Source organism: Strigops habroptila, chromosome 4 (genome assembly GCF_004027225.2).
Source record: "Strigops habroptila isolate Jane chromosome 4, bStrHab1.2.pri, whole genome shotgun sequence".
Taxonomy (NCBI): Eukaryota; Metazoa; Chordata; class Aves; order Psittaciformes; family Psittacidae; genus Strigops; species Strigops habroptila.
The window spans coordinates 69,372,594-69,390,326 of NC_046358.1; the positions used below are offsets into that span (position 1 = coordinate 69,372,594).

General features: G+C 45.9%; 1 protein-coding gene and 1 long non-coding RNA gene across 4 annotated transcripts in view; one reads left to right on the forward strand and one right to left on the reverse strand.

Moving 5' to 3' along the window:
- The window catches only part of SEC14L5 (SEC14 like lipid binding 5), a 40,917-nt gene that overhangs the window by 10,368 nt on the left and 12,816 nt on the right, over window positions 1-17,733 (reverse strand). For 2 of the 3 annotated variants that reach the window (XM_030481293.1, XM_030481292.1), the window contains 6 exons: window positions 10,757-10,906; window positions 10,515-10,646; window positions 8,164-8,292; window positions 7,286-7,505; window positions 5,181-5,293; window positions 769-958 (listed from right to left, as the gene is read on the reverse strand). In XM_030481293.1, the coding sequence (XP_030337153.1) occupies window positions 769-958; window positions 5,181-5,293; window positions 7,286-7,505; window positions 8,164-8,292; window positions 10,515-10,646; window positions 10,757-10,906 (934 nt within the window). The remainder of the gene's footprint in view (window positions 1-768; window positions 959-5,180; window positions 5,294-7,285; window positions 7,506-8,163; window positions 8,293-10,514; window positions 10,647-10,756; window positions 10,907-17,733) is intronic. The other variant, XM_030481294.1, reaches the window with a different exon arrangement.
- On the forward strand, window positions 103-6,493 carry LOC115606042. The gene is made up of 3 exons (XR_003990798.1): window positions 103-198; window positions 2,980-2,987; window positions 6,466-6,493. It is a non-coding gene; the product is annotated as an uncharacterized LOC115606042 (long non-coding RNA).

The window sequence follows — 17,733 nt, forward strand, 5'->3', positions numbered from 1 at the left end:
AAAGGACCTTAAGCTCATCCGGTTCCAACCCCCTGCCACGGGCAGGGACACCGTGGCAAGCTCCAAGCCCCTGTGTCCAACCTGGCCTTGAACACCGCCAGGGATGGGGCAGCCACAGCTTCTCCGGGCAACCTGTGCCAAGGCCTCAGCACCCTCGCAGGGAAGAACTTCTGCCTTATACCCAACCTGAACCTCCCCGTTTTGGTTTAAACCCCTTGTCCTATCACTACAGTCCCTGATGAAGAGTTCCGCTCCAGCATCCTTGTAGGCCCCCTTCAGATACTGGAAGGCTGCTATGAGGTCTCCACGCAGCTTCTCTTCTCCAGGCTCAATGGCCCCAACTTTCTCAGCCTGTCTTCATATGGGAGGTGCTCCAGCCCTCTTAGCATCCTCGTGGCCTCCTCTGGACTTGCTCCAACAGCTCCATGTCCTTCTTATGTTGAGGACACCAGCACTGCACACAGTGCTGCAAGTGAGGTCTCATGAGAGCACAGTAGAGGGGCAGGATAACCTCCTTTGACCTGCTGGTCACGCTCCTTTTGATATATGAAATATTTTAAAAGGATAAAAATCACATCCAAAGGCAACCTTATCAAATTGATGCTGCTTTGCACTCACCCTAGTCTGCCTCATCTGTGCAGAGAAAATAAAGTTACAGCAAAACAGAGCAGCTATTTACATGTGAGTGGCTTTGTTAATGTTTAAATTGTCAATACTTACAAGGTCCTATAATCAACCCATGCTGTAATGCAAGGGGCAGCTTCTCACCTTTGTCTTGGTAATGCCACCCTCCAGTGTAGTATTCATCCAGGAGGGCTGGGGGCCTCCAGGACTGGAGGATGTAATCCACCTGGTACTGCTTGCGCCAAGACAGCGACTGGCAGAGCATTTCTCGAGCCTTGTCAATGTTGAAGTCTCGTGCCCGCAGGAACCGAAGGATATGTTCATCTTTAGGGATCTGAGAGAAGAGAAAGTCCAAGATCAAGACTGCTACATTACCTGTACCACTATTCCATAAAGCCCACAGAGAAGCACGTACCATTTTTTAGCCTCTTAAAATGAATATAAATACTAAACTTACATTCCTTCTGCCTCCCTCCTCACCTAATCCAGCTGAATGCAGCAGATGGTGCTAGGAGCACAAAGAATGGACTGATTCACAGCCTGAGAAGCCTTTCACTGATGCACAAGCCCCAGCAAACTCTGAGCTCGCTAAAGTTTCCCTCAGGTAGCTATCCAAAAGGAAAAACAAAACACTGTATGAAAGCAACCTCCCATAGGGGAAATCAAAGGATGGAAAGCATCCATAGGTAACATGTTACCTGAGCTTAAGCACTGTTTGGAGGGAGATTATGACACCACAGTCTTCGAGTGATTACCCCCTACACCAATTCCAGCTCTCATGCAGATCTCTCTTCTGCTTTGCTTTGCTGCTGACCATCCCTCCATGGTGTTGTCTCAACAGGAAAGCTTCAGAGTTCTTTCACAAGCTTCCCTGTCCCATCACATCATACTAACTCCTGCCAAAACAAACATATCGACCAGAACTACAACATACCCCCTTCTCTATCACTCATCCCAAAACCTTCTATCAGTAATTCTAGCAGCACAAAAGCCTTCCTAAATCAGGTCTGTAGAACGGCTTATTCCAACCTCCTTCCCAATCTCACATGTTCCCTTTTAGCTGAAAATAAAAATCAAAGAAGATTTGCCAGTAATGCTAAGCAGGAGGAACTAACAGTAAATCTGACAAATTCCACAGCAGGGCCAAATTTGACTAAAAGCCTGTCAAGCTGCAAACCCAACGGGATTCTAGCTACATATGCTACTTTTTTCTCCTCACCCCAGCTCCCCCAGAAGTGTTTGGCCTCCTCTGCTGCATCAAGTTTCCATTAAAAATTCAAGTTCTGGCAAGCAGGAATAGCCTCCTCTGGAGCGTCTGTACTGACTGAGCATGATGTGAGCAATCTGAGCCCTGCTGCAGGACAAAAAAAGCACATGTTTGGGAGTCAAAGCTCTTTTGTTTGTTCACTGACACGCTCACAACAACAGAGAGCCGGGGAGAAAGCAAAGCCATCAGCTGTGTCAGGCTGGGAGCAACCCCAGTATCACAACCTGGTATGAAGCTGTAAGAGATATTAAGAATTGATTCCACCTAAAGAAAAGGGTAGGGTTCAGGCAACCTAACGCCAAGCCTAGAAGCACCTGAAGAGATAGGAGATTAACAATGTTCAGCATACTCTAATGCTGCAAACACTGCATTTATCTCTCATGGAAAGAAGAGGGCAGCCTTCCCAAATAAGATGTCTGAGGTATTTATAAGAACTCCACCAAGATTTTCTGCATCAGAGCAAGGTTAAAGGCAGCAGAACTCTCATCAGCTGATTTACATTTGCATTTCTGCTGCTCAGAAGAAGGTGTTACTCACCAGACAACAGACAAACCTCACAAACACCTACAACAGCCCCCAGATCTCCTGTAAGACTCAGGAGAAGGAATGGCTCTTAGAATGTTTCAAGCCTATACAGTCCATAGCTTCAGGTAAGAGGCAAAATTGACACTTCTGTTTGGACCAAAGGCAGGGAGCTCCACAGGAACTTATTCCATACTGGAATTAGTCTCTTCATCCAGACAAAGCAGTAACTCCCATATGGAGTTTTAATCTCAGCCTGGTTTTCTCTTTACTAGTGAAGCTACATGTATGCTTCTGCGTGGTGCAAAGCCACTAATTACTAGCTGTAAGTATTTGCAATTTTAACACCATCTGATGATTGTTTCTTCAGCTACTCAGATTCTTAAAGCAAGGATACATCTGGTCCTAAAGGATGTCTTCTTTGGAGGGAACAGGGAATGGATAGTGAAATAGGATAAAGAGAACAAAAATAAGAATAAAAAGGGACATCACCACCTTCCCTGTGAGGGTGCTGAGGCGCTGGCACAGGTTGCTCAGAGAAGCTGTGGCTGCCCCATCCCTGGCAGTGTTCAAGGTCAGGTTGGACACAGGGGCTTGGAGCAACCTGCTCTAGTGGAAGGTGTCCCTGCCTGTGGCAGGGGGTTGGAGCTGGATGAGCTTTAAGGTCAGATGAGCAGATTCTCACAGCAACATAACAGCTTCTCCAGAGAAAATTTAAGTCAGGTAGGGCAAGTTCCTGATTTTCTATTATTCTGACAAGCAATCAAAAGCCACCAAACTCCTTACCCCTACCCCCCAAAAAAACCCCAACTATTTAAATTGTGCTCCTGCCACCCAAAACCAGGATCCTTGCAGATCCCATGCATGGACAAAGCCTCACTGTCTTGCTCTCATCTAGGGCTTGCTTTCAGCTGGTTACCCAATAGCTGAGACATCTCCTACCACATAGAAGTCCACACTGTTTTACTGGACAGGTCATTGTTGACTTGAAAATCCTCATGTCCCATATTTCATAGCATAACTATGCCTGGGCATTGATCCTCACCCTTTGTTTTATGTCTGCTTGTTGTCAAACCCCTTTTATCTGACAGGAGGTTGATCAGGGAGACAGATCACAACCAATATTTAATAGAGCCCATTTCATCAGTGAAGCTCTTATTAGCAGGTGACTATTCACACAATGCACTCACACTGCTACCTGGTTAGTTGGGAAGCCAGCCCCAGCTGTTTACTCAGAGGCAGAGCATCATAGTGACATGATAGGAGCTTGCAGGTAGGTGTTCAGACAGTCCTTCAGTCGTTTGTTCTATTGAGGATATATACATACACCTGTTGTCTCTACCTGCCTCTAGCAGCCAGCACACTCTTGGACATGGTCCAAGTTATACAACCTGTTCTTGATGCTACTCTAGACCAGTGGCCTTGGACAGATTGACAGATGCTTGGTGTTCTCAATTTATCAGCTCACAGATTCAACAGTGTTGGTAGTCTCTGGAGCCTATCAGCTGCTGGGAGACTTTCACACACTACCTCAACACCTTCTGCTCTTCAGCCTGTGGTTTTCTGCTGTTTCTCCAGCCACATTCATAAGTACCAACAAAACCCACACACACACTCTCACAGAAGGGGACTTCAAGTTCAGTAACAGAACTATAGCACTAAATCTGTTACATTTTATTTCTACATAGACAATTAGTTTTTCCAAGAAGAAACAAGGCTTTTGTAAGTCATGTTTAAGCTCTTATAACTCCCCTTATACTCAAATGAGACATGCCCTCTTCTCAGCTCTCAAAGATACAGCAAGGCACATAGCACAGTAGCCTCTTTTGGAAAGGCCAGTTCAAAGAAGACAAATCCAAAGCCCATGACTGCAGAGTACCTCCTAACCCATTCTGTATGGCTGACAGAGCAGTTACCTTCTAAGCCAGAAAGCTATTACTACTGAAACCTTAACTAGCTGTAACTGTTTTCAAGGAGGGTCACTTCAACAATCTTTCTCCTGGTCTCTCCTCTTCGTAAGCAACATTTCACTATTTGTCTACTCAGCTCACCCAGTAACTCTGTCTTTTGCTATCCGTGGTCCTTCCTTCCCACTCAATCTCTCTCCATCAGGAAATCTCAAGTTAGATCCCCCTTGAGGCATTCAAGCTGCCCTAGGTCTTTTCTCGGCCACATACAAGTTACCTCTGGGCCTGATCTAGACACTCCAATCAGGAGGAGCCCAAGTAGCTGCTGAAGCAGAGCTGTATCTCAGCAGAGCAGGGATACATCTAGCCCACAGTACCTCTGCTGCTTTTCAGGGAAATGTGTTTCTATCTCTACTAGCTGGCCAACTCCAGCTGTACTTGCCCCTATCTAGTGCCCTCAGCTCCTCTATTTTAGAGGCCTACACAACATACAAGGTGAGACTGTCTCTACTTCCCACATCCTGAAACAGTACCAAACAGTCCTGGGCAAAGAGTCTGGGCAACCAAGCCCCACCCAATGCAAACTCTAAATCCACAGCAAAACCTCTGGGCTTGGGGACCTTTCCCACACTGAGAGCACTGAACCAAGCAACACAGGTCTGTGATACCACCAGATGCCACTGCGAGGTCTTGCGGGCTGTTTGCCGCTGCTGGCCTTTCACCCAACCTTGCCAAAACAGCAGAGTCTCAGCACACAAATTGTCCATGACCCTGGGTTTTATTGGAGGGTTGAAGGCACACGAGGTACAAAAACCTTGTGTTGAGGCTTGCACAGGGTGCTCCCTGCCTCACCCACCCACCTTGCCTTTGTGTGTCTCTTGCAGCCACTGGCGCAGGCGGATCAAGCAGCTCTCCTGCATCGGGGTCAGCTGGCCCAGATAGCGCTCGATGTAATCAGCATCCAGCTTGTCAGCTGGAGGGAATAAAAGAGAACAGTTCAGAAGAGACCTGGCATAGCCAGAGATTTCTACACAGCAGGTTACTTAGGATTTACACTGGAAGAGCTCGGAAGCCCTCATTTTAGCTGCCTGAGGGAAGTGGGGGATATTCTCACAGTGATTAGGGGATGAGGACACAGACAGCATGGAAGGATCACTCCTCCTGTCTTTTGGAATGCTAATATTTCATTCAACCCTGAACTGCTCCAGCAGGAACTTTAGAAGAAATATCATGAGCTCTGGCAACCATCTCCAAAACCTGGGCACTTAAATCCCCCAGTGCCCTGGAGATCCCATGCAAAATTATCATGACAAGAAGCTAAAAACCAGCTATCTGAAATGTTTTTCTGCTTACAGACACCAGAGAGAAAGGGACAACAACACTACCATAACACTACCATCTCTGACAGCAAGTGAGATTTTTGGCACAAGAAGCCCTGTGCAGACCAGCAGCTCAAGGTCCCTCCAGATCAGAGACAAAGGACAAGGGGTGTGAGACTGCCAGCATTCAGAGACAGAAGCAGATGCGCCATCCGAGGCTTGGATGTGCAGATGCCAGCAAGGAGAACATGGTACCCGAAGGGGAGCACAGCAAGGCCGACAGCTGTGCTGGAGGTACAACAGCACATGAGGAGGAGGGCTGGGAGGCCCACCTCTGAGCTAGTTCTTCATCAAGCAGGAAATACTTTCAGCAGATACCGTTAACTACAGAATAAAGCCTGGACACCCACAGGATATGCTGGTGCTGACTGATAATACAGAAATTATAGTGAAGTGCTATGTCCCCACTGAATCCACAGAGCTAGCAAATTGGGGAGCAGTCCCAGGGAAGCTGATCACTTCCTAAACATGAATATAAGCAAAATAAATAAGAGCTACTCTCCTCTTCTGCTATAGGGGATCTGCCACTCTTAGAGTCATGGAATAGTTTGGGTTGGAGAGAACCTTAACATTATCCAGTCTCAACCCCCTGCCGTGGGCAGGGACACATCACCCTAGACCATGTCACCCAAGGCTCTGTCCAGCCTGGCCTTGAACACTGCCAGGGATGGGGCAGCCACAGCTTCTCTGGGCAACCTGTGCCAGCGCCTCAGCACCCTCACAGGGAAGAACTTCTGCCTTACAACCTGAACTTCCCCTGTTTTAGTTTGAACCCATCATCCCTTGTCCTATCGCTACAGTCCCTGATGAAGAGTCCCTCTCTCAGATCAACTTTAATCCCAAAGCACACAAATATTTCTCAGCCAACTCCTCTGAGGCTTTTGATTCTTTTTCCAGATGGATTCCAATTCTCCTAGCAGAGAAGGTCTGGTGACACCAGAACCATTGATAGTTCTGAATTCCAAGCTTTTTCCCTAGTTACACTCGGCAAAACAAGTGCTGTCTTTCCTTCTGAGGAATGACAACTCCTCTTTCTAATACCACATCTCTCAATTAAAAAGTCCCTCCTATTTCTTTTTGCAGAGAAGAATTTTATTTAGTCTAGAAGATACCATCAGATCAACACACAGAAAGATAAAGTCCAATTCAAGCATCTTGTGTGACAAAGGCATTAGGCAACATTCCACAAGTTTCTCTTGGCCTGATAGAGGGGCAAAAACCACCAAAAAAAATCCCCAAGAACACGAATTTTGAAACAGCCAAAATGTTTCATTATAATTTAGTTATAGCATACTCAAGACACCTTTAAGTTTCCCAAATTTAAGGTATAAAATACCTTAAAGTTAGATCAAAACCAAGTTTTCTTCCTATGCTCAAACTAAGCCATACTGCCTGCAGTTTTTCTTGGCTTTTCAGGGTTTTTGGGGGGGAGGGGAGAAGTTCCATTGTTTGCGTTTTTCTTGAAGAAAGAAAATAACCTTCCTCCCTCCCCACCCACAATCCAGAAGAAAATCCTCATGCCAAAAAAAGTAAACTTAAACTCACTAGTCAGTGCTACAAGGCATTTAGATCTGGACATCACATACCATCAGTGCTGAGAGCTTCTGCTGGAGGGCAGGAACTGCCAGTTTGCTCTCTGGTAGTTCCAAGAGCCCCAGAGTCAAGGGGTGTGCCAGCAGCAGTGTCTCCAGCAGCCGGGGTTTGCTCATCCTTCTGCCCACACACAGGGGGAGGTGTCCAGCGGGGGATGAATGTGATCCCTTGGGAGATCAGCTCCTTCAGATAGTGTTCAATCACCTCCTTGCCCTGAAGGGGAGAATTCTCATTAGGAAAAAACCACCCCATCTCCCCAGAACCAGCAAGGTGCAGGAGAGTTTTCCTCAGGACAGATGACTAATGCTGTTAGAGATAAACAGAATGGAAATAGTTGTCTCCTTCCATCTGCATGACCCTGTTGGAAGACTTTCAGTATGAAAGCACCATACAAATGGTGAATTACAACACTGGCCAAGCAAATTCCAATGCTACGGGTGCAGCTACCTTTATAACACTTGTACCCCTTCTGCTCCCAAGACATCAATTAGCTGCCCTGATCCTATGCAGCCCAGGGAAAAAGAAGAGGCCACCAAAAGGAAGCAGCTCTTCCCAAGCTGAGACAGAGGGTGCTAATTTTTACCCAGAACTTTCTCTTCCTGCAGAAGAACAGTGTCCTCAGTGTGAGAGGAGCCTGGCACCCACCGCATCCACCACCATCCTCCTCTGGCACAGCCTGCTCCCTCCTCTGCACAGACAAATTCCAGCAAGCTCACTGTTTTTCTGCTCATTGTACACTGGCTTTTTCTTACTGAGTGATTTCACAGACATAAGTAAGGGTATAAAACTAGACTGTGTCTATCTTACAGAGGCACACTGAGAGCAGATGTTTGAGTCTGGGTTTTATGGCACAAAGGAAAGCCCATCTTACCCGCTTGATGTTTGAGGTGTACTGCTTCATAGCAATCTTTTCCACTGTGCTTTCAAAGCCAAAAAATGATTTGATGTCGAGAGATGCAGATTGTTCAAAGCAAGTCCACTCTTCATTCTCAGGGTGAACCTAAGCCCGAAGATAGACACAGAGTTGGATGGTAGCAGACAGCTCACAACACATCAGTGCCCTTTGCCCCTGCTACAAACTGGCTATTTAATCTCCAGAGCTAGAGACTGAGGGGGCAGAAGAGGCTTACTACGAGGCACCGACAGACTCATATTTAACAGTCAGGTTAATTCTCCCAGACTAATGGAATGCATTATGAACTGGACACATGGATGTTTGTGGTTAACCCCAGTATTCTTCATATGCACAAGGAAATAAAGATTAAATCTTGTCTCTGCCCCAGCAGACCTGAACAGTAATATTCATAGCAAAAGTTGCACTAAAATAGTGACAGCTCACTTGAAAGCATCATATCAAAGTCTTCTTACAGAATGGCAGGGATTGCACATGCAACTAAAAACCCCTCCATCTGCAAAGGGAGAAACACAAAACTTTATTTCTAGTTTTGGGTAGGAAACTCAGCCACTTATGTTAGCCTTCCCCCCAGAACACAAGAGACATGGCAGAGCAGAGGGATTTCCCACTATCAGTTCAATACACAATCATAGAATCCCAGACTGGTTTGGGTTGGAAGGGACCTTAAAGCTCATCCAGTTCCAATCCCCTGCCACAGGCAGGGACACCTTCCACTAGAGCAGGTTGCTCCAAGCCCCTGTGTCCAGCCTGGCCTTGAACACTGCCAGGGATGGGGCAGCCACAGCTTCTCTGGGCAACCTGTGCCAGCGCCTCAGCACCCTCACAGGGAAGAACTTCTTCCTTATATCTAATCTGAACCTCCCCTGTTTAAGTTTGAACCTATTGCCCCTTGTCCTATCACTGAAGTCCCTCATGAGGAGTCCCTTTCCACTATCCATACACACCTTTCCTTTCTAGCCAATTCCCCTCAGTTACTCTATATAAAACCTAAGTAATCTTTTCCTCTTTTAAACTTCACCCTTTTCTGAGAGGGGTCAGCCTGTTCTTTCTAAGTGCTGCTGTTCACAAACTGACATGACAGAAAGAAATTCCAGCCCACACACAAAGATAGGAGCTCTACAAAGGACACAAATTCCCCCAGGGGAAGATATTAAGGAAGTGCAAGAGCAGGATCCTATTTCTCCAAGTTGCTTCAGAGGGCACTGTAGAAAAGGAAAGATGAGAATAAACCTGTTTCCGGTACACTCTGGCAGGGAAAAGGGAACTGGTAAAAATAGAGCCGGGAAGCGCCATGAGGATGCAGCCCACGAGCTCCCGCCCAGGAGCGGGAAGAGTGCTCCCCTCCAAGCCCTGCTGCTGACATTTCCTTCCCAAGGACACAAGCAGGAGGCAACACAGCCAAAATCAGCAAGTGCAACAACATCTGAGCAATCGCAGAGCTGAGCTGGGAGCTGTCAGCGCCTCTCACGATGACAGAAGTTTGATTTACTGCAGTTTTTCGGAAGCCCTTTGTAGCCAGCAAGTGATCTCTGCCTCAGGAAACCCCCTCACAACCCAAAACATTAATAGCTTTTCAACTCTTTGTCTTGCCTGAAACAGCAGCTACTTACAGTTTGCTTACTCCCAAGAAGCTGAGCTGTTGTCCAGTTGCCAAAGGGGCAGGTAAGTAATAGGATCTGGACTTTTGTTTAGAGAACAAAGCGCAGTATCTGATTGCTTCCAGAAACAGATGAAGCTATTTAATGGTGACTGAGCCTGAATAGCACAGTTACAACGGAAAAACACACTGCTGCTGAAGATACAGCCACAAAGTGAGACACTCCATGCCATAAATAGGGCTCAAGACCTTTCTCCAAATATTTCAAGCATGAAGATCATAACAAGGTGCTAAAACTTGCACTTATTTGTGGGCAAAATTAATTGCCAGACTTCTCTCTGGCCCTCATCATAATAAATATTAAGGGTTTCCTTCTAAATATCTAGATCTAAATACACACTCAAGCTCCAGATGCTTTTAGTAACTTGAATTTCAACCAGAAAGAAACTCAGGGAACACCATCCATGTTTTCTACTCTCACTGTAGGCCTAGCACTCCAATCAGAGAAGCACAATAAACTTAGAAGAGTTTCTCAAGTCCTACAAAAGCACTGGAAAACCCTAAGATCCAACAGCCTTCACAGTCCAAGAGTGTCTAACCATAGTACACTACAGTCCAGTGCTCAAATTCAGTCAAGCAACCTTACCCTGTATATGAGTACATGATTTTGTTTCTATTTGTCTGTGAAGGAAGGGTTGGAAGCACTTACTGAGTAGCTACATGTCTCAAGGACGACAACACGGTTGGCAAAAGTCTCATTGTGGGCTTCAATGCGGAGAGTTCGCTCTTTCCAGTTCACTGTGTTTTTCTGGATGAAGAAAACATACTCTACCCCTGCAATCTGAGAAGGATGAAGAACCAAAAGGAGTGGGGGGGTGGGGAGAGAGAAAGAGTAAGTTTAAGAGCCTTTATCTGTCTGACCCAGACAACAAACCCCAGGGTTCCACTTGCCTTCTTCAGCAGCCTAGGAGCATCCACATTCAGTTTGCAGCTCCGTTCAATGATATGTATAGCTCCATCATCACTCCTGGATTCATGAAGTATTTCACTCCCCAGGAAGACTGGGATCTCTGGACATGTAGGAAAGCGCTTCTCATATGCCTGGGAGTGAAAACAAAGCCAGTTTCAGCTTCTAGATGAATTTCAGCTTTCCAGATGAATTAATTCCCTGACAGTAAAAGTCACACAGAACAGAGGCCCTTCACCTCTGATGAAAAGGGAACCAACACAGATGTTGAAGTTAAAGCCAGTCATGAACAGAGCCAGGATCTGCTCATGTCAGTCATCAAGCTAACTATGTCTTAACATAACTTATCTTTCACACAAGAAGTAGAAACAAAAGCCTGTTGTTAAAGAGTAATAGGAAGGGACTCACAATAACTCAAACATCAGGAACCTAATCTTTGGCTAGCAAAAGCAAGCACAGCTCTGCTGATTTCTGCTAGCTAAAGGCTTGACCCAGAGACAGTAACATTCAAGTCAGACATTGCCTGTATGAAGAAGCTATTGAAAAATATTTAGTACACATGTGCCTTAAAATGTGATGTGTCAAACAGTTCCAGCTGCCCTGGACTATCTAGGGTAAGGCCACCAATTATTGGCTACTCACTTTATCCATTTCTAAAACAATTCTGTCCTGGTTCTGAAGTCTTCCTTGTTTTAATTAACCCACATCCCTCTGAAAAGCCTTTTACTCAAAGCTTCTTTACCAGCTCTAGCAAAAATCCAGCTTTCCATGGCCCTTGCATAAAGGGTGATTCCTCTCTAACCTCTCCACCTCTCATTACATTGCAGGATCTTTGCAGGACGGAGTGTTTTCCTTGCATTTCTGAAAACATCTTGCATGTTGTGATGCTGTTGTAAATATGTAATTGAAGCAACAATAATACAAGCAGCCCAGGGTTCAGCTATAGCTGCAACAGAAGGTGAACCTGTGCTCTCTTTCCATTGCTCTTCAAGAGCTACACTAGCCTGGTCATAAGATGTTTTTGCTATCAGTCAGGGCTGAGCCCAACCGCTACAAACAGCTGCCATCTTCCTGTCTTCTGTAAGAGACAACCATTTTATATAGTACATAGTTCTCTCACGAGTATCTATATCTTTATCTACCACAAAAGAAAACATTAATGTGATAATGATAAAGATCAGCTCAGTTGTCAGCACACGCACAGCGCCGTGGGCACACTCAGGGTGGCTGCAGTCTCCATTACCGCAGCAGTTTGAAGGCTTGTTGCCCCATTCCTGTACCCTGGAATAATACCTGCTCTTAAAATAGCTCAGGCACTTAAGGACACATTCCCTATTTCCTGCTCCTAGACCTCTGAATGGAATAGAACTTATTTCAGATTATCATGTTGCTCTAGTATCAGAAGAAAAGAGCAAACAGACTACCAACATTGAGTTAGTCAGAAACAAAGCGCAGGGGTCTTGAAGTCATGCTCTCCAAGTCACTGAGTAATGTTCTGCTTGCTTTGCCACATTTCTTGGAGAACTTTCCCCATATCTGAGAGGCCGCTATCTGTGCCTTCACACCTGGTCACAAGAAAAACAAAACCTGTTTTGATAAATATAGAACTTCCCACGGCAAGTGAGGGTTTCCAACACCAATCCACCTGGCTCCATGCAGCAAAAACACACACATTGCTTTAAGAAGCTTAATTTGTTACGATGGGAATTCATGGATGTCCATCAGGCACTGCCACAGGATGCTCCCAGCTATCCACTCCTGGTTACACTGCACTTCCGTCAAGGGTCACAGAGCAGAGGGGCTGCATCCCTCATTACTTGCTCTCAGACATCTGCAGTTGCCAGCAGATTAATCCTCTCAGGCAAAGTTAATACTTCCTACTTGTGCCTCTACCTGTCCTCTCCCAATCCTTCAGATCCCAACACACCATCTAATGCTATCTGGAGGTCAAAGCCTTTACCTTGCTGAGCTTTTCTATTCTAGCACATACAAGCAAGAGTCTCTCCAGGCCATCATTCCTAGTTACTAGAGCCTCAGGGGACAGTGAAAGCTGTGAACACCTTTGTAGGCCACTGGAATACCAGAATATTTAGCAACTATTTTTCAACTGTTTGTCCCATGCCACTTCTTATGTGTGCCCTTAACACACTTGCAACAAGTACAACTGAAATCCCTACCCTACAAGAAGGCTGCCCCAGATAACCCCAAGGCTTTCGAAAACAGTAGCTAGCGCAGAGGCTGGACACCACCTCGAGAGCCAGAAGGTCATGTTAAGAACAGTACTAGGATTGTCCATACTCTTGACAGCAGATCACAGGTTCACCCAAATACCCATAAAATCCCACAGCTCTGTTCCTGCAAGGAGCATCAGGCCCTCCTCACCCCCAGCTCACAGCACCATGCCCCGTGCTGCCCTAACACGGGCACAGTCTCCTCCACTTTGGCTCACAGCACTAGGAAGCAGGTAACATGGTATGTGCCAAGGCTCCCACCTTCACCAAGCAGGAACCAAAGGCTGAGCCAACACCATCTATTTCTCTTGGATTAGGGCTGGCCAAGGATTTCTTGCCTCAAGTACTCAGATTTCCTACAAATTTAAGAGGCGCAAAGCAGTTGGAGCAGAAGGAAGTGCCAAGTAGGGTGATGTCAGCTTCTCACCTTCTCCTCTTTCCGGGGTGCAGCTGTGCCAGGAACATTTGAGGGGGTTTGCAGAGAAACAAGAGCTGTTCTTCTAATGATCAAAGCGCAGATACTGTTCCGAGGCCGCACTTCAACACCTTCACCAGGGTACTGAGCTGTGCCTCCTCACCACAGAAAGGGCACATTGGCTAATCTGAAGCCCCACACACCACTGAATCCAGGTATCTCTGGCTCCCGCTTCAAGTTAAAGCCACTGGATCTCAACATACAGCTGTTTCTTTCACCACTAAGTATGCACTTGACCCAGAGATCAGCTTCCTAATGTCCTGGTCTTGGTTTTACTGACAGTTCAACTACTAACAGAGTGCAGTCACTATTTCAGACAGCTAAAGAACATCTGGAGAATGAAGAAATGTCATTGCAGAGGCACATGTCTATGCACAATCCTGGTGATATAACTAAGATAACAGCCTGAACCTATCACCTAAATAGGTGGAACATTTCCATATTTGAGAAAGAATCCCTTTCACACATTGGTATTAAGTCCTTTGCTAATCTTCTTTGCACAACTACTCTAAAAATACAGCAGCTGAAGATGCCTGAGATCATACGGAGGACAGCTGAAGCAACACACTGCTGTCGCAATAAAGTTGTGCTGTTAGCATGCCTGATCTTCTACCACTGAAGGGACTGAGCTGTGAGAACAACCCATCCTTTGCACCCAGCATCCTCCGCAAAAACACTACATTTCTGTTCCAACAGAGAAATTAAGGGAAGTTAAAGACAAATGTCTTGAGGTGTTTTTTCCAAGCCATTGCCAGAACTAGAACTAGAGAAGGCTCTGAGGAGACCTTAGAGGAGCCTTCTAATACCTAAAGGGGCCTACAAAACATCTGGAGGGGGAGTTTTTACAAGGGCCTATAGGGACAGGCCAAGGGGGAATGGCTTTAACCTGCCAGAGGGGAGACTGAGATGAGCTCTTAGGCAGAAGCTCTTCCCTGTGAGGGCGCTGAGGTGCTGGCACAGGGTGCCCAGAGAAGCTGTGGCTGCCCCATCCCTGGCAGTGTTCAAGGCCAGCTTGGACACAGGGGCTTGGAGCAACCTGCTCTAGTGGAAGGTGTCCCTGCCCATGGCAGCGGGTTGGAACTGGATGAGCTTTAAGATCCCAAAGCTGACAATTAATCACACCAAGCAATGATTAATGAAGAGTGATATGGCTGAAGATTAAATCAGTAAAGAGTGCTTTGACCAAGGTTTCCCTGCAATCTCCTAGAAGATGCCTCTAAGTGGCTTTACCTCTGCTGGCCAAACAGATTATGGTACCAACACTAACATAGAAGAAAATCACCTTGTGAGAGGAGTCTTTGAGAACAGAAGGAAGCCACACTTAAGCGTTCTTAACAGTTGGTCAAATACACCATAACCAGTACAAAAAAAATGCATCTGTGAGAAGATATTGCCCTGAGGGTCAGCCAGATGCCAAACATTAACAACTTATACAAGTGGCCAAATCAAGAAACATTCTAAAGCTTCACAACCACAGGGAAGGAGAAATTACCCTCCTCTAGAATCCCTTTACTTCACCTGCCTAACCCCTTCCTCTCCAAGGCAGAGCCCTTCACCTTCCGGAAATGAGGTGTTACATATGGACAATGCAAGTGTGTTCCTGCTCCCCCTCCAGTTTAGTCTCCTGCAAAATGACAATAGCTGCACCACTGCTGTTTCCCGTATGAGCCACAGAACATGGCCAGAGGGCAGGATCTTTTCTAACAGCTACTCCTGTTTCTCCTCTGCGGGTTTCAACATCCCTTTCTAGCAAGTGACGATGAAATCAATCATACAGAGGCCTCGGGAATCCAAAACAACAGGACTTCCAAGCACTGAATTACTGCATGAAACAAAACACCTCAAAACCCAAACTCTCCTGCACTCCCAGGGCAGGAGATCTGGCTTTCTCCCCACACCAGTCACCTAAGAGAGGCAATTCTTCAAGCTGCTCACTAATACACAGTAAATGGGCAAACTGGTTTGGGCTCTCCCTATCAGCATGCAGATCCTTTAGCAAACTAAAGCTTGCATGCTGAATGCTGCTGTCCACAAAGTCATGCAGAAACACACCAAGCTATTTTGGAATGGCAGTTGGCAGGAAAACATTCATCTTCTACTTGATAAGTGATGCTCTGAAGTGGCTGCATGGCCATCATGTCCTTAGGGCTTCATTGGTTGGGGTTTTTCATACTTGAAGTGATTCCTTAGCAACAGCATCATGGAGATCTGCTCTTTCAGATTCAAGCAACAGCACAGGAAGGGGAAAATGTACTGACTCCTATATGATGCCAAGATGAACTCGAGAAGGATTTTCAAGAGTTTAAAAGCTCAGCTATGGGGAAAAATTACATTGTGTAGAACAGTGTAGGTGCACTGTTACGCACCTGATGTAGACAGAAACTGTTACAGTCAATATTGTATGAATGTTACAAGGATAAGACTTCATCCTTGCGGTAAAAGCTAAAACACTTCAAACTCTCATGATCAAACACTGTTTAAATCTGTATTAACGAGATTCTTCAAGGTCATGTTACAGCCACGTACAGTTCACCAGGATAAAGGAAGAAAGTATACATCTACGTTCAGATGAATGGGAAATGAGGAAGATATATAACAGGCTTTGAGCTAAAGATGTCCAGATCTCCCACCCTTTGAGAAGGGAAGATGAGAAGCAAGACAAGATCCCTTATCACTTTTAAGTAGGAAACTGATGCATTTGGACTAGCTTTTGAGCAGCCTGATGATACATAAGTGCTTCTCTCCAGATTCAGGTGTTTTCAGATTACGACCTTCTAGAAAGGTCAGTCATCATTTCATCTTGCAGTCCCTCCTATTACTTAATCTCAGTACTAAAGGGAACCAGACTATATGTATTGTATGCATTCACCAGACGCAATAACCCATTGGCTTTGTAACCATTACAACAGATGCCAGCTACTTGCTAACCACAGTAATGTAAAATAAAATACATATGCAACAGGGAGAGGGGAGGGTCCAAATGAATAGTTGGGGTACAGAAGTGTACTGAAGTCAGGGAAAAGGGAACTCCATATTAAGGAGGTGCAGCGCATCTGCAAGTAGCAGAAAAAGTCTCAGGTACCTGAGGAAAATCAAATGAACAACCCACAAACACACAACACTTCTGCTGGAAAGAGGAAGATTTGCCAGTGAAGTCCACTGGACCACAATACCCAGGCTACAGACATTGTCCCAGTGTTCTCTCTCCCTGGACTACAGCCAGTAATTTGCCTCATTGCTTCAGATTTTGGTGAAAGAAACAATTCAGGGAGCAGCAGCTGTCTATTACAATACAAGCACATCTGAGTAACGCAGCAAAACCAGGACATGCACTGCAGCTGCACAAAGCTAGCTCAGGAAACTACCAACATGCCTGACCTCCTGCCTGGGAAGAACCAATATCCCACTGCAGCTATTCTGCTATAGCATTCTCCTCTGCTTCCCAGAGAGAAGACACTTGGTGCTAGAGCAGGTCAAGTCAAATAGCACAACACATTGGCCTTTACAAAGAGCAGCAGATAAAGTGATGCCTTACCCAGGAACCCGGAGAAGCTGTGGCTGCCCCATCCCTGGCAGTGTTCAAGGCCAGGTTGGATGGGGCTTGGAGCAACCTGGTCCAAGTGGAAGGTGTCCCTGCCTGTGGCAGGGGATTGGAACTGGATGAGCTTTAAGGTCCCTTCCAACCCAAACCTGTCTGGGATTCTGTGACACATATGCCATAGCCCGTGGTGGGGAACACAAGATACACTGAAATAGGAAGGCAAGGCAGCAGACTTCTCAGGCAACTAACACCTTAAAGAGCAAAACACAGCAATCAAGTGTCACATCACACACTCACTGCTCAGCGAGTCACCCTAAAGGCAAAAAGTCCAGCTTACAAAGTAATGCCTAGCTGGAAGGACAGTCTATCATTGCCAGAAGCTGCTGTGAGAATGTGTTAGCCATAATGTGGGGTAAAACCTGGACAGGTTGCTGCTCAGCAGCTTAAAAATCCATGCTACATAGGATGTAACAATTGGTGATGGTTCTGGATTTTCTCACTTCTTCTAGTCCCTGTTCAAGAGCTTATGTGTCTTCTGTACCTACACATTCAGTAGAAGAGAGAAGGGTCTTTTAGTCACTATGGGAATACAAGCTAACGGTGATACCTCTGGCTCTGTTGTTTCTTCCTGTGCTATGCTTCAGCGCCATTGAACTGTAGCTTACTTTAGAGCAAATCCATTCCAGCACTAGACTGCACAGATAAGGTTAAACT